The following is a 23,064-nucleotide window of genomic DNA, read 5'->3' on the forward strand; positions in this document are numbered from 1 at the left end:
TAACTATATTTTTCCAAATGCTTCTTTCTTCATCTATTTGCCGCAATACCTCTTCATTTGTCACTTTATCCACCCATCTGATTTTTAACATTCTCCTATAGCACCACATTTCAAAAGCTTCTAATCTTTTCTTCTCAGATACTCCGATTGTCCAAGTTTCACTTCCATATAAAGCGACACTCCAAACATACACTTTCAAAAATCTTTTCCTGACATTTAAATTAATTTTTGATGTAAACAAATTATATTTCTTACTGAAGGCTCGTTTAGCTTGTGCTATTCGGCATTTTATATCGCTCCTGCTTCGTCCATCTTTAGTAATTTTACTTCCCAAATAACAAAATTCTTCTACCTCCATAATCTTTTCTCCTCCTATTTTCACATTCAGCGGTCCATCTTTGTTATTTCTACTACATTTCATTACTTTTGTTTTGTTCTTGTTTATTTTCATGCGATAGTTCTTGCGTAGGACTTCATCTATGCCGTTCATTGTTTCTTCTAAATCCTTTTTACTCTCGGCTAGAATTACTATATCATCAGCAAATCGTAGCATCTTTATCTTTTCACCTTGTACTGTTACTCCGAATCTAAATTGTTCTTTAACATCATTAACTGCTAGTTCCATGTAAAGATTAAAAAGTAACGGAGATAGGGAACATCCTTGTCGGACTCCCTTTCTTATTAGGGCTTCTTTCTTATGTTCTTCAATTGTTATTGTTGCTGTTTGGTTCCTGTACATGTTAGCAATTGTTCTTCTATCTCTGTATTTGAACCCTAATTTTTTTAAAATGCTGAACATTTTATTCCAGTCTACATTATCGAAAGCCTTTTCTAGGTCTATAAACGCCAAGTATGTTGGTTTGTTTTTCTTCAATCTTCCTTCTACTATTAATCTGAGGCCTAAAATTGCTTCCCTTGTCCCTATACTTTTCCTGAAACCAAATTGGTCTTCTCCTAACACTTCTTCCACTCTCCTCTCAATTCTTCTGTATAAAATTCTAGTTAAGATTTTTGATGCATGACTAGTTAAACTAATTGTTCTGTATTCTTCACATTTATCTGCCCCTGCTTTCTTTGGTATCATTACTATAACACTTTTTTTGAAGTCTGATGGAAATTCCTTATTTTCATAAATATTACACACCAGTTTGTATAATCTATCGATCGCTTCCTCACCTGCACTGCGCAGTAATTCTACAGGTATTCCGTCTATTCCAGGAGCCTTTCTGCCATTTAAATCTTTTAATGCTCTCTTAAATTCAGATCTCAGTATTGTTTCTCCCATTTCATCCTTCTCAACTTCCTCTTCTTCCTCTATAACACCATTTTCTAATTCATTTCCTCCGTATAACTCTTCAATATATTCCACCCATCTATCGACTTTACTTTTCGTATTATATATTGGTGTACCATCTTTGTTTAACACGTTATTAGATTTTAATTTATGTACCCCAAAATTTTCCTTAACTTTCCTGTATGCTCCGTCTATTTTACCAATGTTCATTTCTCTTTCCACTTCTGAACACTTTTCTTTAATCCACTCTTCTTTCACCAGTTTGCACTTCCTGTTTATAGCATTTCTTAATTTCCGATAGTTCCTTTTACTTTCTTCATCACTAGCATTCTTATATTTTCTACGTTCATCCATCAGCTGCAATATATCGTCTGAAACCCAAGGTTTTCTACCGGTTCTCTTTATTCCGCCTAAGTTTGCTTCTGCTGATTTAAGAATTTCCTTTTTAACATTCTCCCATTCTTCTTCTACATTTTCTACCTTATCTTTTTTACTCAGACCTCTTGCGATGTCCTCCTCAAAAATCTTCTTTACCTCCTCTTCCTCAAGCTTCTCTAAATTCCACCGATTCGTCTGACACCTTTTCTTCAGGTTTCTAAACCCCAATCTACATTTCATTATCACCAAATTATGGTCGTTATCAATGTCTGCTCCAGGGTAAGTTTTGCAGTCAACGAGTTGATTTCTAAATCTTTGCTTAACCATGATATAATCTATCTGATACCTTGCAGTATCGCCTGGCTTTTTCCAAGTGTATATTCTTCTATTATGATTTTTAAATTGGGTGTTGGCAATTACTAAATTATACTTCGTGCAAAATTCTATAAGTCGGTCCCCTCTTTCATTCCTTTTGCCCAGCCCGTATTCACCCACTATATTTCCTTCCTTGCCTTTTCCAATGCTTGCATTCCAATCTCCAACTATTATTAAATTTTCATCTCCTTTTACGTGTTTAATTGCTTCATCAATCTCTTCGTATACACACTCTACCTCATCATCATCATGGGCGCTTGTAGGCATATAGACGTTAACAATCGTTGTCGGTTTAGGTTTTGATTTTATCCTTATTACAATGATTCTATCGCTATGCGTTTTGAAATACTCCACTCTCCTCCCTATCTTCTTGTTCATCACGAAACCTACTCCTGCCTGCCCATTATTTGATGCTGAGTTAATTACTCTAAAATCACCTGACCAAAAGTCGCCTTCCTCTTCCCACCGAACCTCACTAATTCCTACTATATCCACATTTGTCCTACCCATTTCCCTTTTTAAATTTTCTAGCCTACCAACCTTTTTCAAGCTTCTAACATTCCACGCTCCGACTCGTAGAATGTTATTTTTTAATTTTCTGGTGACCCCTTCCTTAGTAGTCCCCACCCGGAGATCCGAACGGGGGACTATTTTACCTCCGGAATATTTTACCAAGGAAGGCGCCTCCATTATTGCTATGTGAAAATGCAGAGAGCCACATTTTCTTGGAAAAAAAAGCAGCTGTAGTTTTCCATTGCTTTCAGCTGCGCAGTACTCAGAGGACTGAGTGATGTTGATACGGCCGTTTAAGTCGTCCTGACTCACGCCCCTAACAACTACTGAAAGAGCTGCTGCACTCTCTCAGGAATCATTCCTTAGTCTGGCTCTCAACAGATACCTCTCCGATATGGTTGCACCTTCGGTCCAGCTACTCTGTATCCCTGAGCACTCAAGCCCCCTCACCAACGGCAAGGTCTCATGATTCATAGAGGAGGATTTATAATTATTATCAGCCTGTAATTGCAAGGATTAATAAATAATAATTTTACATGTTGACCTGTGGTTTTCTAATAACTTTATGCGTTTCATTTTGAATATTTAGAGAACATTACAATTATAAAAAATTAGTTTTGTACAAACATACAAGTGTTATAACCATAACAGTTGTAGGCAACCTGATGCATCACTACAAAAAAAAATTGCATAGCCATTTTCAAGAATAACAAGCATACCATGCTATGAATGCAAGTGATATTCAGCCGTGCAAGTGAAGTAAATACCCCTCAGCCCAGGGGTTATACCCCTCTATTGTAAAACAAAGCATTATATACATCTAACATATACAATTTATGTGTTTATATGCGCCCGTGCATACACACACACACACACAATTTCCTTTCCCCTGCTGAGTTGAAGTAGTGTATACATAATTCACTACAGAGAGGGATGTATTAATTTATTGCTTTAAATTATCTGTCCCAGTCTTTCATATGGCTGTTTGAAGCACAAGCAGCTGTACAAAGCTTGCTTTTTTCTAGTTCTTAACTAATTATTATAACTTAATTATTATTATAACTTCTCAGCATAAAAGATTTCAGTACTTTACACCAAAAGTACTGAAATCTTTTTTCAAGATGTTAGTGCAAAAGATGCACTAACATCTTAGATGTTATCACATCTTAGAAATTCCCTCATAGGGTTGCCAACCTAATTATTTTTCATACTTTAAATATTAATTTGAATATTTCAAAGTTTGGTTGTACTGAATCATCAGCTGTTGTTAATGTCTGCTAAGTTGTGATGTCACAGGTTGTTGGTAGAATTAAATAAAATTTGAAGTGTAAAGAAGTAATTTGATCTCGGTAGGTTTTGAACCGTCACCCAGTAGATATACAGACTGGGGTGCGTTAAGCCTTGCAGCCACACTGTCACCCAGAACTTTCTGTGCAAAATTTGTTCTTGTAAGTCGTTAAAAATCATAAAATTTTAATATATTAATAAATAATATATATTAAACATTTTATACAAATAAATAAATTATTAGGTAAACTATTAAATAAATTAATAAAATAAATTTAATAAACAACTATGTTTAATTTGCATCTGTGTGCACGTGCGCATGTGTGTAAATAAAATATAGATATACCTCGAGGACAATTCTGAATATTGTGGTAGATGCTCCAGGAGATGATGAAGTTCTATTAAAGGTGTGTGCACCAGGAGACAGAACAATAGCACCAACGATGTTTTGGTGCACAACTGAATAGGAAAAAAAAGATGTGGTAAGAAGGATTGTCCTGGTTGTTGTGACAGTTGCACTTGGAAGTGATACACTTGCAGACGAGGTCCTCGTAGTGACTCATGCACCAGGAGCTCGTGCAGGCAGCAGCACAGTGGTGATGATGTTGACCGTCTAAGTTTTGGTGCACAATTTAAGACCTTCCCCTCATGTACCACTTCAGAAAAGGAAGTCACATCTGGTGCTCGGGTGTACTGGAAACGCCAACACATCTATTCAAACATATTTACCAGTCGCAGCGGTCGGCCACATAAGAAACATTAATTAAACACTCATTTACACAACAGGAAGTCACATCCAGTGGAGGTTGTACAGAAAACATCCATGCACATCCAGTTAAACCATGTTTATCATAACTGGTGCTTTAAGAATGAAGTAGTTAACATCCAGTGATGTGCAACTAACAAACATATTTTTTATCTCTGTGCAAAACCTTTACCAAATAGCAATTTGCTTAATTTTTGCCAGGGTGGTGTGGAAAGCCACACCACCCTAGAGGTCGCAGTCGCAGCGCATTGAGACTTTTTTAATTAGTGAAATCTCTCCCCAGAGGCATATTATAAAACATTCATCGATAGATTCGCATTGACGCTCATTAATAGGTTAAGATAGACTTTTTGGTGTGAAAATTACTACGTATAATTCTCGAATTTTCCCAATTCCCTGTTATGTAATGTTACATTTATGTAATGATTACTTTAATATAATGATTATGTCAAATTGCTAACCATTGTGAGACTTTAAGGCTATGCTCCCCTCACCATTTATACCAAAAATCTGATTGCCCTCAAATCTCAGTAAAGGCCTTGGGTTCTGTTCATCCAGTTATGTGTGAAAACTGTTTGAAAACAAAAATAAATCTTTTTTAACAAAGAATAGGTCATATGTTACTGCATATTTTCATACTACTGCAACAGTTGCCCCTTAAAAAAAAAATTTTTTGATTTAATATTTTTAATAAGATAAAATTAAGAATTGATTTTTAGACAGTTATATAAAAGTATGAAATAGATAGATTAATAAAAAGAATTAATAGCAAAAAATAATTAATAATGTCATGAAAAACTGGTATGAAGAAAACAGCTACATTTTAATAATAATTTAATGATCTTCAAAAAATAGAATGTAAGAACATCCTGTTTTATTGATTTTTGTTTTTTGCAGGATTTATTTGATACAGCAGAAATTGTTAAAAGCACTAAAGAATTGTTGCGTATGAAAGCATTAGCATCTTCATTAGAAGGTTTACATTGCGCACTACAAGCAAATCCTACTTGTTTACCTCTGAGTCCTAGTCTTGAGGTAACCGGTGTACAAATTCGTTCATCTTCATATTTTCCTTCAAATACATTACCTTTAAAAATTAATTTCATATCTGCGGATGCTGGTGCTACTATCCCTGCTATTTTGAAGGTGTGCATCCTATTTTTTTATTACTTTTTTCATGGTTAGTGTAACATTTATAAAAAAAAAACTGGATGTTGAGAGTGAGACTGCATACTACATTCTTTTACTATATTACGCTTTCATTCTGAAACAGCTGGTTTATCTTAGGCAGTAGAATCCTGCAAATTTAAGGATGTCTAATGCGGATAATAAATATAAACAGCTATACCCACATTTAATAAACCAGTTTACCACAGACTGTCATAATTAAACAACATTGGTTAAAGTACTTTGTTGTAATAAAGAAGTGTGTTGGAACATTAATCTACAGTGAAGAACAAATTCATCCAAACACAGTATTTTTAATAGAAAATTTTAATTTAAAAAGAAAAAATGTTTAATACTCAAACTTACTTAAATTTAATAGTGTATGTTCCTCCTTTGTTTCCGATTATCTTATTAATCCTCTTTGGCATTGATTCCAATAAGGTAGAACAATGATTTCTGATTTCTTCATCTCGAAACCAAATCTGTATCAAGGAACTAATGACATCAGTTTTTGTGCTACAATTTATTTTTCCGAGTCTTCTTTTCAGTAAGGCCCATAAATTTTCAATGGGATTCATGTCGGAAGAGTTCTCTGGCCACAAGAAGATTCAAATTTTTTGATTTTTTAAGAACCCTTTTGCTTTATTTGACGTGTGAGATGGTGCAAGGTCCTGTCACAAAATGAGTTCTGGGTTCTTCTGCATAAGTGGGGCTATTTTTCTTTATCATATGCTAATGTATTGGTGTGATTTCAATATTCCATCTACAGGCATAAGTGCTCCTTGCCCTTCATGTGTAAAACATCCCCAAAACATCTTTTTGGCTGCAATTTTTTGACTGCTTTCGTGGGTTTATATTCATTGTATTCTAGAAACGAATAACAAACTTATAACAGAGACTCACAAAGCCACAACATAACCTGAAACACCAAAGAGCAAGCAGCCTGCCACGAAGTGAAGATTCCTACAACAGAATAAAAATTCCCTTTGTTCGGATTAATTTGTTCGCTACTGTATATACTTTGTTTTAGTGACTATGAAAAAAAAAGCCTTTGATAAGTATATGAAAGCCCTTTTTACCTGTATAATTGGTCTAAGATCAGTTAGTTTATGTTTTACAGGAAAGTGTATGAACACATTGAGTATCATACAGAGCCTTTACGGTGATAATTCAGGATCATTTAACACACAAGTCGCTGAAATAATTAGAGGAATCCATCAAGATAGTGAATTGTATACATTTTTTTTTAATGTATTTTGAAGTAATTTTCCAAGAAGCTCTGAATGATATCGATATGGAAATATCTACAAATATTTCACAATATTGTAGATTTAGATTTTTTCATTCAAAGTTTAAATGATACATGTAGGAAGTACATTTTGAGTATTCATTTCAAGAAAACTCAACAATCAGTCAGAATTACTTGTGTGCTCATTTAAAATTACCACAGAAAGTGTTTTTATTAAAAATGTCTGGATATGTGATAAACTGTGTCGAGGATCAGTCTGTTGGAAATATGTACCATATAGAAATTTCTGCTAGAATTTCTTTTATAAAACTACAGAAGATAATACTGTCGAATAAAAATATTAATTTACAGTTGTGAATGTTCAGATGCTGTGTAGTTTCCTTTTTCTTTTACGATGTGGATGCTTGGACACTAAAAAAAAAACATGCTTTTGAAATTTGGACTAACAACAAATGCTAAAATAGTTTGGAAAGAAAAAATGTGCAATATTACCTGTTTTAGGGAGTTTATGTAAGAATCTACAAGCAAAAGAGTGTAGTAAAAAAGAGAAAATTAGAATATTTAAGATATATTTTGAAAGGGGGAAAAATATTCTTACTCATTTTAATAACTCAGAAGTTGAATGGTAGAATAAGTGTTAGGAAGAAAAGTATGTTATGGCTGAGGAATTTGTGGGGGGGATAGTTCCATTGTTTGACTGTAGGATTATTTAGAGGCACAGTTTTAATTTTCAAGATTACAATCGTCTTTCAATAAAAGATGGCATATGAAAAAAAAGAATGAACATAGCAGTTGCTCTCACTTATTTGTAAAAAAAGTAACTGTATTTTTAACATAATATTTTTATTAATTCTTTTTATTTTCAATAAACATAAAAAGATAACCGGACAAGATATTGTAATTTTTACAGGTTGGTGATGATTTACAACAAGATATGCTAACATTGCAAATGATCCAAATTATGGATAAAATGTGGTTGAAAGAAGGTCTTGATTTAAAGATGGTTACATTTACTTGTGTTCCTACCGGCTATAAGAGAGGTATTGTACTATAAATTTTGAAGTAATATTTCATGAAATCTATACAATTTCTTATTGCATCGATTAATGAAAAGCTGTAAGAGCTGAAGCTGTAAAATTGTTCTATAAAATCTAAGGGAACTTTAAAATTGCAAAAATTGACAAAATTATTGGTTCTTATGTAGTATTAACAGATAACTGATTTTTTTTTTTTTTTAGTATCAACAGATATTTACAGGTAACTGCACACCTTGTGTAGATTTTTTAACTTAAGCGTAGTTACTAAACTCTTTAAAATCTGGAGCAGGGGATAGAAAAAATTCTGAGGTGTAAGATTATTTTTTGATAAAACAATTTATTCTTTTTTTGAAAAAAAAAATTGTGATGTAGACATAATATTGTACAATAATATTTTATCTGATTTCCATAGTGCAGTGAAATCCTGGTCAGGCTTTTTATATACTACTAAATTCATGTCTCATAAAAAAAGTACTATTTGCAATTGTTTGTCAGTTTGTAATTGTATTAGTTGAAAAATAAATAAACTTGAGTCTTTAATAAAGAAACTTTTTCAAATAATGTTACAGGATTTTTGGAAAATTGTTTTTTTTCTTGTGATTTAAATGCAATTATTTCATAGTTTTTGAAAAAATATCTTCCTTACAATAATTTCTTCATAAATAAACAATAAAGAAATTGTTGTCATCAGGGTTTAAATCTTGAAATTTTTGTAATAAGACAAAGAACTATTTTGCTTTTCAGATGTATAGAAGTAGTTATTCTTCTCGTTTAAAAACAACTTGAAGTAATTTTAAATTGCCAGTGTTTTTGAGAAAGATATTTTAAAGATTTCTTATCAAACGATTAAACATTTATACTTTCTGTAAACAATTATGTGATCCAAGAACAGATAGTTGTCAACATGATTTTAAGTACATTCATATTTTTTAAATCCAAAGTGTTATGGATTTGAAGCAGTTACATTTATTTGCAATTTTAAGTTTTCTATATTTGTTATGAAACAGGTATGATTGAAATGGTTACCGAAGCAGAAACTTTACGTAAAATACAAGTTGAACTGGGTCTGACAGGATCTTTTAAAGATCGACCGATAGCTGAATGGCTAGCAAAACATAATCCATCTGCTTTAGAATATGAGAGAGCTGTTGCTAATTTTACAGGTAATTAGTGTTTTATGAATGATATTATATTTTGTGTATGTATGTTGTCAGTAGAATGGAAAAACTACTAAATATGTTTTCACTGTAGAATGATTTAAGTATAAGTACAGATGTATACAAGGTCTGTTCAGAAAATAAACAAACATTTTTAATTATGCGCCAATGGAGATATTTCACTAAAACAACAATGCAATAATAACAATGCTGCCAAACCGCACATCACTATGTGCGGTTTGGTAACATTGTTTTCCACGTAACCTCTGTAACCACATGTTCTTGGACTGTTCACATCTCATTTAGTTTTTTGTTGTTATTTGAGTGCAACGTGTTTTAGTGTTAGTAGCGATTTTTGTAATGTGCAATTTTCAGGAGCAACGATACAGTGTAAAATTTTGCATGAAACTGGGGAAAAATTTCACAGAAACATTTCAATTTTTGAAACAAGCTTACCTAGATGATGCTTGTGGTCGTACGCAATATTGCGAATGGTTCTCACAATTTAAAAGTGGTCATCAGTTGATTGAAGATAACCCTTCATGGTGCGAGTGGTAGCATCTCGGCATTTAATCTGGAGGTCCTGGGTTCGAATCCCGGTTAGGTATGGCATTTTCACATACGCTACAAATCATTCATCTCATCCTCTGAAGCAATACCTAATGATGGTCTCTGAGGTTAAACAAAAAAAGAGATGATTCTCGACCGATTTCAACTGATGACATCTACATTCAGAAAATCAACGATTGGTATGTGCAAATCGCCAATTGACTTTCAGAAAAGGTTCAGAAGATGTTTTCTGGATCAGAAGACGCTCCTCAACTGGATTATGCCATGACATTTTGACTGAAAAATTGAACATGCATGAGTTGCAGCAAATTCAGTTGACTTCATTTGATGACTGAACAGCAGAAAGAACATCAAGTTGGTGTTTGTCAACAACTTCTTGAATAAGTCTATGACGATGAAACATTCATGCAAAGGATCATAACAGGAGACGCAAGCTGGGTTTACGGCTACGATATCGTGACAAAAGTTCAATCATTACAATGGATTGGCAAAGGATCTCCATGCCCCGAGAAAGTATGTCAGTCTTGATCTAATGTCAAAGTGGTGCTTTCTGTTTTTCCAATTTTAATGGAATTGTGCATTTTGATTCTTACCTCAAGGAGAAACAGTGAACCGTGCATAATATCAAGGCATTTTACAATGGTTAGTGAAAAACTCCACATAAAGGAACCATAATTGTGGGCGAGACAACACATGGTTCCTTAACCATGATGATGCGCCAACACACTCAGCTTTGTCGTGTCACTTTTGTGTCAAAAATCAGATGACACTCTTCCCTCAGCTTCCCTACTCACCAGACCTGGCTCCTTGTGATCTTTTCTTATTTCCAAAATTAAAGTCTGAGATGAAACCCTGTTTTGGGTTTATTGATGATATTAAAGCAAATTCATCATGAATCTTAAAGGCTATTTCAAATGAAGTTTTCCAGGACTGCTTCACGATGCGGAAACGCTGCTGGGAAAAGTTTATGAATAGTGGAGGGGAGTGTGCTTTGAAGGGGACAAAGACCAATGATCTGTAAAATTAATAATAAAGATTTAAAAAAATAAATTTTGGTTATTTTCTGAACAGACCTCATATGTTTAAGATGTGAAAACTATTCAAATATTTAGATACAGTTGACTGATAAAAAATATATTTGTACTTCCAACAGATAAAAAAATTTTGAATTATTAATTGAGGTAAACTTCTTTTTTTCTTAATTTCACAAACATTTGGTTTTAACACACCCTTTGTTAGTTTACAATTAAACGTTTTTCTAAGGTTTCATCACTTAACTTCATCTATTTATAACCTCTGTATCAAAAGAAAAATACAAGGGCAAGAAAGAAAAAGCCTTCAAGAACAAGCAGTTAACAATCTTTTGCATCACTCAGAGTGCAGAAAGGAAGAGATAGAAGGTTGTCCTTGAGAAAACTAGAGAGAAAGATTGCAGATAGTACCATCAACCAGAGATTCTATTCTTTTTTTTTAAAACATTACAAATGAATTTTACTAACTAAATAAACCCTTCTTTCATCTACAAATTAAACTTTTTTTAACCATTGAATAACATTTTAATGCAAAAGAGTTTATATTTTTGAAATAATAATGACCATGTATCAGTAATGAAAAAAATTACAATTTCTTGTAATTTTAAAAATTGGAAGAAGTTACTTCCAAATTGAAAAGTTGGAATGACATAAAAAAATCAGGAGTATTATTCTTAAATTGGGAGTATTAGCAGCTAGTCCTTTACACTGAATTTTAAAATTTTGGAAGTCTGTATACTGAAGATACATTAAAGTTCAAGGAATGTCATAAATTTGTCTCGGTTAAGATAAAAACAATTAAAGTTTGTTAAAATTAATTATTTTTTTAAAAAACAAACTAATGGATAGAAAAGGATTGTATGATATTAAGTATAATAACCACAAAGGTTGTAGATAACTTGACATGAGATTTTCTCCTGAAATTGGCATAGCTATACTCAAAATAATAGCATCCCATGCCAAGCTAAGGAAAGTGAAGAGTGAAGTGGACCTTCTTCATTATGCTAAATGTGCTATTGTACTTAGCACACTGAGCCCACTGAAATGCAGACTTTTAAATAATATTTTCACTTTGTGAACTAAAAAGATTGGCGATAAAGCGAACATCATTACTCTCAGAGAAAGAAATTCTTGACTAATGCTTCTTGTATTTTAGGTGCTTTTCTAGCATCTCACACATGCATAGGAAGATTGGGACAAAAAGTGTAAACCAGTAATTGGTGTACCTCCTCTGTTGAGAAATAATACATAGGTTGACTGTTATTTACTATGGAAAAAATATATAGAATTTTTAAATCAAGATCCATGCGACCCTAAATTTCAAAATAATTATTATTCTATTGATAAATACTGCATTTTTTAAGTAAAATGTACAAAAAATGTTTTAAGAAAGGATAATTTTGGTATAAAAACAAAAGTTAGTGACAGAAAAAACTTTTATTACTTTAAAATAAATATACATTTGTTTATTATTTTTGCACACCATTCAGTGCAACACATTTTCCATATTGTTACTAGGTTTATTATACCATCTGAAAATGTTTAACCATTAATTTAAACCGATGAATTACTTCATCTTTTAGTTCCTGATTTTCAAACCCTTGCAATACAAACTAATGTTATAAATGAAAAAAATATTTCAGACTGTACAGTGGATGTTCAAATATTTCCCAGCAAAGCGGTTTTCCTTGTGTCTATCTTTCAATGTTTTTGGCACCCAACCAGCACACAGTTTCTTTAACCTAGTTTATTATTAAAATTTTGTTTATCACTAAACATTTAGAAATTCATTTGATAAATATAAAATTATATATCGTCTTTTTTGAGAATTTTTTCTTTCACTTTTTGTAACAAATTATTTGAAATTGCAGACAGGTTATTGATAAATTCTTCATGATTAACATTCATTCTGCCTTCTTGAAACAAATGATGCCTTTTTAAAACTTTATTTTAATATATAACATTTGATTCATAAACATCATAAATTTCTTTGTGAATTTCAGCTACAGATTTGTTTTTGCCATTAAGAAATGAGTTGTTGCTTAAATCTCACTCGCTCTTCACAGGATTATATTTATTTGCACTCATTTCTGTTAGATTATGCACGGCAGCTAACGTGAATGTAACTTGATTATTGTTATCAATCTTATTATTGTTCACAATCTGGCTGTCTGAGAACTGCTATAACGGTTTTGCGCCCTTTTTGTGTAGACGATTCATACCCTTTTCACGGGGATTCAGAGGATTTGGCACACGGTTTATTGGAGCACCTGCCTCATCGCGGTGAAAAGAGTAGCAGCGACTCCTGGTCGCAAGTCCCTGTTATGAGCAAAGTGGCCTTTACCCTTAGTCCTACTCGCGCTCTTTTAGAGCAGAGGCCATAATCTGTAGCTATGTGTTGATCTTTGATTTGACACATTAGATCCAGTAGTGGCAAAGAGTGACAAGAGAATACAGACGGTCTCCAGCTGCCTGTGGCTCACTGCAGGTCATTGTCACGCTTGTGGGATTTTGCTCAACATCTACCTAGAAGGAATACAGCGCATTTTGTGTTCATATACTGTTAGGTCAGGGCATCTCTGACCATGACAGGTGTTAGTGAGGTAGGTAAGAAGCCTAGCCAGAGCCCTGCGTGATGGCTCGGAAATTCGTAAGACCTTAACTAAAGGATGCCCCCAGGGCAGTGTTCTGAGTCCCCTTCTTTGGATCATAGAATTTGATTCGATGTTGTGTTTAAGGTTGCCATGTGGTTGTCATGTCATCACTTATGCTGATGACACGCTGCTACTGATTGAAGGGGATTCATATAACGAGGTAGAATTCCAAGCTGCTCGTGCTTGTGAGACACACTGATTGCGGAGTCTCCAACCTAAGATGATTTTCAGCTCAGAGAAAACCACAATTATGTTGCTTAAGGCTGCTTCCCGACCCTAAATCCGGGTTTAGATGGCTGGTCTCCCCATTCGATATGTTACAATTAAAAAATACCTGGGCGTTATCCTTGATGAGAATTTTCGGTTCAAGGAACATCTACAGGCCGATGATGCCTTTTATGGAATCCATAGAGTCATTCATCCCGATTGGGGGTTGAATTACCATACCATCCGTATCCTTTATAAAGGTGTCAGCGAAGCTATTATGCTGTATGCTGCCCCTGTCTGGGCTCAACGCATGGCTTTTAGGTATTGCGCGGACATTTTGCTGCAGGCCCAGTGACTCCTCTTGCTGGCTGTTATAGGCGGTTACAGAGCAGTTTCGCATGAGGCAGTCAGTGTTATAGCCCGAGTCAAACCAATAGATATCTTGGCTAATGAGCGTAAGGAATGCTACATTTCCAAGGTAAATAACCTATTGATGTCAGAATGAAAGCAGGAAATTGAAGACCGGAGCCTCGTGTCTTGGAAAGTCAGGTGGAACGAATGCCCTACAGGTTGCTACAGGCATGGTATATTTCCTATAGTGTATAATTTAGGTGCGATTAAATGGGTCTTCCCCAATCGGTATATCAAACAGTATCTGTTCGGGCAATGTGCCTTTCGGACAAGTTTGGCTAGGTTTCTTTTGGTGGATTTGAGTCAATGCCCGGATTTCGAGACTGATGATACAGTTAACTATGTCCTCTACGTCTGTCCCTGATGAGGGAGTTTGATCGAGGTACTCGATCGTGGTTAGATTCTGGGTGGCTAGGGTTCTGGCTTCGGCATTGGATTGGTTGGAGGTAGGCGCATTGGAATCATTCCACGGTTATGTTAGTATTGTTCATGATTTGATTTGGGGCTCCCGCTGGTGAGGAGGGCTGCACTGTCGGGGTATGGTAGCCCGTGCGACCAGGGGTGTGGCTTCCCTCCTCCGGTGGCGGTTCCGATCGTGAATTGGTAATGCCATGCGAGACACCATGATGGGACCGAGTGGTGGTGTGCGGTTTGTTCCTGGCTCCTGCATGGACCAGAATGAGGTTGCATTCCCTTATTAGGTGACCTAAACTGGTCAACTTATTTTGGTGTAGGTCTGAATTTCTATGTTGCGTAAAACACAATTTTGATTGTTAGAAATTTTTAATTCGTTTTCTGAGGCATTCAAATGGCATTCAAGCGGTTATCAAATCTGTACTAGGCACAAGGTCTGCGGTTTCGGTTAGTTTGAGGGAATCAGGTTAGGTTGGATGTGAAGATATCTGTTTGAGGAGTATGTGAAGGCGAAATTTGATATTTATTTACTGATGCAAATGTGTGCCAAGACATTTACATCGATGGCATCCCAATCGAGGTCTGGCTGATGACTGTGAGATGTAGTCAGTTAGAGGATCTAAAGACGACCTCCGGTAAAGCCCCTCAGGCTTGGAATGAAGGGATGGTGTGGCAACCAGTAACATCAAAAGATGGGCTGTCTTCCCCCACAGGGTTGGGATGGATTATTGTTATCAACAGATATTACTTACACAAATAAATGTGGTATGCAGGCACTGTTTGTTTTCATAGTATAAATTGGTGGCATAGTTGAAATGGCTCTATCTTAAAAAATATTCCTTATATTAGTACAAGATTAGCTCAAAGATTGGTTTACATAACTGGTGTTACCATATGTGGAGCTTCAGTACCAGTAGAGATGCCCTTGATGAAAGAATTTATTTGCTAAGAGGCTTGTTCCTTCCTCATAGCATATAACAGTGATTTCATTCATTTTGTTATGATTTTATGTTACCTTATAATTTATTTTTTATATTTTGCATAAGTTTATTTGATAATTATTGGTAACTTATGGGTTTTTCTTTCTATTTTTAGCATCTTGTGCTGGATATAGTGTTGCAACTTACGTATTGGGAATATGTGATCGACATAATGATAACATTATGTTAAAAACGTCCGGACATCTTTTTCATATTGATTTTGGAAAATTTCTTGGTGATGCTCAAATGTTTGGAAACTTTAAAAGGTATGTGAATTTACTGTTCGTAATGTTATATCTTTTATTTTTTGAAATTAGTCAGCGATTGCACATCATTTTCATTAAGTTAGTGTAAATCAGTTATATTTCAATTTTATTTTTTAATGTATTATATAATTTTAAACATTACTGTGTCACCATCTTATTTGGTTCCCATTCCAGGTCTGTAATTACAGCTCACCATCTTCTAATACTCCAGCATTGCTCTTCTTCCCATAAAACAAGAGATAACTTTTCACATCCTTTTTAATATATTCTCTTCATCTCGTACATGGTCACCTCTCTTCACTTTCCTCCTTTCCTGAAATCCTCTTTATTTTGTGTATTTTGTATTTTCCTCAATTAGTGTATTTCAAACATCACTTGTTATTCATACCATTTATTTCTTTCTGTTTTGCCTGCTATCTATCTCAAAATCTTAATTTTTTTTTGCTTGAGCCCTACTTCTTGACTCTTCAATAGCCACCCATGTAATTATTGTTACTATTACTGGCATAATTCAATTAGTTGTTTAATGATGAATGGTCTTAATTTAAAATATTACCTCAGAATTTGGTTCATGAATTTTTTTAAAATCCTTTTTAAAACTTTCACTAGAATTTTCCTGTTAAATTCTGTAAGCGTTCCACACTATATAATGTTTTCAGTAAAAGTACAGTTTTATATAGTCCTAATTTTCGATTTTTGGAAAAGAAGTTTTATTGTAAACCTTTCTTGTAAAATGATTAACCCCTTCCATTTTTGTGTTCAGGCTGTTATTCCTTCTAAAATGTTCATGATAATTATTTCACCTAAATATTTAAATTCTTGGACTCTTGATTGATTCTTCTCAAATTTTCATTGTTTGAATTCTACATTTATTATTGGAAGAACATTTTGTTCTTTCATATGAAATTTATAGACCGAATTTGTGCATATTATTTTTCTAATTCTTGAATTTTGATTTTTGCCAAAATTACCAGATCACTAGCAAATGCTAGAAAATTTAATTTAAAGATTTAGATTTAGTTCCCATTTTTATATTTTTGTTTGACTTAAAGTATTTGGATTTTTTTATTCCATTCTTGTAATACTCTATAGAGAGCAATTGTACAATATTGGTTGGTGAGATACCATCGATTTGTGTCAATTCAATTACTATTTATAACTGTACAGTTTTATTTGTTTAATCTTTTATTATTATTTATTGTAACGGTTAGTCCTCATTGCATGTTGTGTAACATACAAGGTCTGTAAATAAAGTAGATACTAGTTTTGTTTTTTTTGGCAGTCAAAGTGGCAAGACTCTTAAGTTAGTAGTAAACATATGGTTATATGAACTGGTGATCTATATTAGGTATTAATATTTTTAGTCTACTGTTGCCACGTGAGATGTAAACAAACTTTTCATGAAACTAGTTTTTGTTGTGTGTTACAAAAATGAGTGATATTAATTATCAGTAACATTGTGCAATCACGTTTTGTGTTAAACTCTTTGAGAATGCTACTGAAACTTTTTAAAAATTGAAAAGGGTGTATGGTGATGATGCTCTGTCACGAGCCCAAGTTTTAGGTGGTTTAAAGCATTTTCAGATGACCGGGAATCAGTTGCAGACGATCCACGCTCTGGAAGACCATTAACATCAAAAAGTGACAACAGTGTTGAGCGAATGAGATACTTGATACAGTATGACCGGCGATTAACTGTCAGAGTGATTGTAAAACAATTGTATTTGAACCGTACCACTGGCAATCAAATTTTGACAAATGAATTGGATATGAAAAAAGTTTGTGCAAAATTCGTCCCAAAAAACTCACTGGGGAGCAGAAAAACAACAGGGTAAAAGTGTGCCGCAATCTTCTAGGATGAATTGAAACCGATCCTGATTTCCTAAAAAATGTTAGTACTGGTGATAAATCTTGAATATTTGAGCACGACCTAGAAACAAAACACCAAAGGAAAGAGTTGCACACTTCAAACTCACCATGGACCAAAAAAACAAAAATAAGCAAATCAAAACCATGCTAATTTGTTTCTTCAATATTAATGGCATTGTCCATAAGGAGTTTTTGCATGTAGGACAGAATGTAAATCAATATGTTTACCGAGAGATTCTTGAATGATTCCGGAAAAAGAGTTGCTTACGTGAGACCAGCCATCAAAGACAACTGGATGCTGCATCATGACAATGCACCTTGTCACACTGCACTCTCAGTTAATGTGTTTTTGGCAAAGAAAGACATTGCTGTAGTTCCTCAACCACCATATTCATCTGACTTGAGTCCCTGTGACTGTTTCCTGTTCCCGACTTTTTTAAAACATCTCAAAGGATATCATTTTGAAACAGTAGAAAACATAAAAAAAAAATAACTGACCATCTGAAGGATATTCCAGTTTTTGAGTTCCAAAACTGCTATGAAGAGTGGGAAAACTGTTTGAAGCGCTGTGTGGCTTCCCAATGGAACTATTTTGAAAGTGAATAATTGGATTGTAAATAAAAGTTTTTCTGAACCAGTCTCATTACTTTATTTACAGACCTCGTATGTAAAGAATTTTTTTTTTAATATTCGTCATACCCTGTTTTAAAATTTTAAAATTGGATAATGTTTACAAAGATATTATAAGAGCGCTCTATTGCACTCCCAAAAACTGTGCTTCTGTTACCAGTTGATTGTGATGATTGGTCAAACCTTCCACAAGGTGTTTCCGTACCTCACCACTCTAGTCTCACATGCAGTCCCCATGGCAACTTCTTTATTGTTAAACAGAGGTTTTTTTAAATTTATTTAATATTATCTTATTTAATGTAAATTTAATTGTATTATTTTTGTAATATTATTAATTCGATTGATTTGAATCATTCAGTTCAACCCCAGTTCACAGTTCATTAATTTAATTCATTAAAGTTTGTGCCTCAGCTGGCATATCTCCACTATTATGTATCATATATGTATAAAGTACATATATATTTTAGAGACTTTATGAGATGAAATATATTAAAAACCCTCTCAGTTATCCCAAGAAACATGAATAAAAATTTGGTTGCAATTGATAGTGTAATTTTTTTGTTTATTCTGAACTCTTCCACTTTATATAATATTATAGAATAAATTTAATTTCTTATGCGTACTTGTCTTGATTAAAGTTATCAGAACTACTTTTTAATAGCGTAAAATTATTCTAGGAATTTTCTCTTTATTACTGTACATAATTGTTACATAATAACAGATATTATATACATAATTTTTTTTTAATTTTTTTCATAATAAAAGAATGAGAAATTTTTATTTTATAAAACATGCAGCTGGTAAATAATATTTCCCAGAGAACATGTATTCAGATATATTTAAATCTTTTGGATATAACTGAAGCACAGACAAATATTCAAATAAACTTATCTAAATTTATTCTTAATTGTTTTTACTAATATTTAATTTGCTATATGGCACTTTCCTGTATACCCATTGTAGAAGAGTTAATTTTTTATAGTTCAATTAAATAAGATAACATTTACTAATTTTGAAGATAATTTCTAGATTTCACCTAAATTTGTTTATATTAAGTTTTCCTATTTCGAAGAATTGCCTCTTATACACCATTGTAATGTTACTTCATCAAAAAGTACCATTTTATTGTAAAAGTACAATATGCCATCAATAATATTGCTGTAAAATATCTATTTACGTTATTAATAATACATGTAATTGTACATTTAATGAACTGTGAATACCTTATTTAAGTTAAGATGTACATTTCGTTTTATTTATAAATGTAATTTCAACATTTTAGTGAGCATTTCTGATTGAAGGTATAATGTTAAAAAAAATTGAATGGTAATTAAATACTTACAATCTAATTTTTTTTAAGTTTACCTTGAATTCTATACAGATCTTATGTAAATTTTCAGAAATATTACATTTTTAAAAATGAAAATTTGATTATTTGTATGTATATATTTTTTTAGGGATAGGACTCCTTTTGTTTTAACATCTGATATGGCCTATGTAATTAATGGTGGTGATAAGCCATCTGTTAAATTTCATCATTTTGTAGATCTGTGTTGTCAAGCATTTAATGTTGTTCGTAAGCATGGACATCTTATTTTGAACCTTTTTGGACTTGTAAGTATATTTACTTTTTATTATTTTTTTGTTTTAATTATTAAATTAATTATTTTAAATTATTTTCTACTGTTAATAGTTAAGTTGAATTACGTTAACATTTTACAACAGTACGTATTGGTTCCACTGTTTCTTAATGAATTTATGTTTCTATAAATATGGTGTTTAAAAATGTATAATAGATTTTTCCATTTATGAAAGGAATATTAAAAAAAATAAACTTTTGTTCATTCTTGAAATGTAACAATAGTTACCTTGAACATAATACTCAAGTCGCTCTCATCATTGTTCAGTTACAGTTCTGCACTATAAATAATGTAACATTCTGTTTTACAGCATAAGAAATCTTCAAAATAAATTCCTAAAATTGTAAAAATATTTAACTTCTGATTCAGTTTGAAGAATTGAAAAAACATTTGAATTTCCTATGTCCATGCCATGAAAACTGGTTTATTGAATGTGACTTCAGCCATCAGCATTTAATTCCTACTTCATGTGTTCACACCCTTAAATTTGTAGGATCCTACTCCCTGAGATTTCCAGTCGTTGGAACCATCAAGTTGTAAAGTGATATTGTTTGCTAAGAACCTTTGGTAAATAGTTCTTGAATGATTTATTTTGTTGTTTTAAAGTTATCGAACAAGTTTAATTAAGATTAATAATATGCAATTAAAAAATATTATTATAAATTACTGTTTTTAATTTACACTATTTGAAGTATGCGATTGATGGAGTTTTAAAAACGTATTTTTTTGTTTTAACTGTCCTGTGACATTCATAATCATTAATGTGATGCTTGATGCATACTCAATCATTTTTATCCATAACGTTATTTATAGAATATTTATTGATAGGTTTTCCTTTTATTCCCTATTTTTACCAAAAGGGAAATTAGCTGAAGAAATATAGTGGAAGTTGTATAGCTGGATGCTTGATTTTTTCAAGAGTTTTGTATATATAGAAAAAAATTTGGATAAAAATTAAATGAAACTACTTCACAGTAGGTATGTGTATTGATACTTAACCTAAAAGATTAACATTCTTGTTGATCTGTTTTTTTTTTATAAATAATTTAAAGATTACAGTAAAAGAAAAAAGAGCAACTTTTTCTTCTAATGCTAGGTAATAACTTAACTACTAAAGACAATAAGAAAATTTCCTGTTTAATGCTCTTTTAATTGCAGATTACTTTTGTTGATTTCTAATTTTTATCATATATTTTTTTTTTAGAATAATCTTATAGTTCAAATACATGTGTCCTCATTAATGGTGCACACCATATCAAATTTTTTAAGCCAAATAGACATTTATGGTGGTTAACTTTCAGTTTTGTGTTTACATACATTTATTTTACTTATTTGTAATTTAATTATATAATTATACATATCTTATTTACAGATGGCATCATCCGGTATACCTGGCGTTACAGTTGATGCAGTCAGATATGTACAACGGGCATTACTACCTGAATTGTCAAATCCTGAAGCAGCTGCTACTTTTGCCCGGATGATTCAGAGTTCTCTTAAATCTTGGTTTACACAATTTAATTTTTTCTTACATAATCTTGCTCAGTTAAGATTTACCGGTGAAAATAATGGCGACGGTGAATTACTTAGTTTTGTCACACGCACTTACTCGTAAGTCAACTTATTATCAGATCATTTAATGTATATTTATGTAATTATTATTTTACCTTAACGGCCTGATAACTGTGCCCATTAGCACGGTTTTACTAATTAGTGTGTAATTACTCTGGCAAAGGAGAAGCTACCCTCATTCTCCTTACCTCTGCTGAAAAGTGATAGTGCCTCTTACCTTATGCCTGGAAGGTTCTGGGTTCAAATCCTGATCAAGTTTTGTATTTTTCATACATATGAAAATTGACCCAAAAAAGGACACAAATTTTAATTGGCTGTTAACATGTAATTGCAAATATATTATATTTATTGTTTGTCTGTGTGTATGTTTGTAAATGAATTGCCGAACGAATTTGGTTGAAAAATTAATAGAAATATTTTTTCCATCAGAATTTGTTTAACAAATCTCATTATTTAGTATGAGCACAATGGATTGTTCTCATACTAACTACTGATCAGCTGATCTCAGGTGCAGTCCCTGTAAAAATCTCACATATCTGCACAGACTGTATTATTAATCTCTGGCGCTTGTCATTAATGTAATATACTTGTATTTTCTGTTTTGAGATCATAATAATAGTACATTTATTTTTTATTAAATATTTTGCTTTCAAAATAACTTCCTTAGATTACGATTTTTGTTTTAAATCACCACCATTATCAGTTTACATTTCTCATTTTTTTATATTCTTTGTCAGAATGCAGTAGTTAATCGCAACATATTTTTAATGATGTATTCTTATAATGTGGGAAAGAAATATGGTACATTATCCAGTAATTCTTGATTTACTATAAGTCTCTAGGGTCAGATAGGATTAATATATATAACAGCTTATAGTGGTACTGGATCGGTCAGATCACCTACTGGATTGGTCAGTTCACCTACCGACTGATGCTCAAACATTTATGATGTTCTTTTCAAGCTTTAATACTTGCAACAAAATTGTTGTGTGAATATATTAGTTTTAATATTTATTTAATTTCTATATTTCTTTCAGATTAAATCAAGATGGTAGGCTGAAAAGTGTTGAAGTATACGGTTATCAAAAACGGTACGATCCAGAAAAATATTATGTTTATATTCTTAAAGTAGAAAGAATTAATCAACCTGATCCATCATATTTATTCCGTAGTTTTAAAGAATTTGTTGAGTTCCAACAGAAATTATGCATACTTTTTCCATTAGCAAGGTGTCATAGGTAAGTCTACTAGTGTGTAACATATTAATGCTTTAAACTGGTTGTAATGAAATTGCATGTCGTAGAAACCAGAATATATTTTTCTTTAGTTTTTCTTTCCAAAGAATTATTTTTCTTGTAATATTTTCAATTATTTGTATGTTTATTTTATAAGATGAGGAAAAATTTTCTCACTTTCTTCTGTAAATATAAACTTATACCTTTTAGTACCTTTGATTTTAAGTCTACCTATTGGTAATTAATTCTGAATTGGAAAATTTGTTTTAAAAGTCTAGAAAATTATTTTCAATACCCTTTAGAGATTAAAATTGATTTTAATGGATAAATATAATCTAAAAAAGCCAACACATGTAAATGTA

The 23,064-nt window shown here is 32.5% G+C and overlaps 1 protein-coding gene across 1 annotated transcript in view; it reads left to right on the forward strand.

The window, feature by feature from the left end:
- The window catches only part of LOC142324674 (uncharacterized), a 55,847-nt gene that overhangs the window by 23,897 nt on the left and 8,886 nt on the right, over positions 1-23,064 (forward strand). Inside the window, exons 10-16 of the mRNA XM_075365552.1 lie at positions 5,511-5,759; positions 7,940-8,069; positions 9,074-9,229; positions 15,606-15,756; positions 19,713-19,869; positions 21,268-21,506; positions 22,505-22,705. Of these exons, the coding sequence (XP_075221667.1) occupies positions 5,511-5,759; positions 7,940-8,069; positions 9,074-9,229; positions 15,606-15,756; positions 19,713-19,869; positions 21,268-21,506; positions 22,505-22,705 (1,283 nt within the window). The remainder of the gene's footprint in view (positions 1-5,510; positions 5,760-7,939; positions 8,070-9,073; positions 9,230-15,605; positions 15,757-19,712; positions 19,870-21,267; positions 21,507-22,504; positions 22,706-23,064) is intronic.

The sequence above is a fragment of the Lycorma delicatula genome, chromosome 5 (assembly GCF_047948215.1).
Source record: "Lycorma delicatula isolate Av1 chromosome 5, ASM4794821v1, whole genome shotgun sequence".
NCBI classification, from domain to species: domain Eukaryota; kingdom Metazoa; phylum Arthropoda; class Insecta; order Hemiptera; family Fulgoridae; genus Lycorma; species Lycorma delicatula.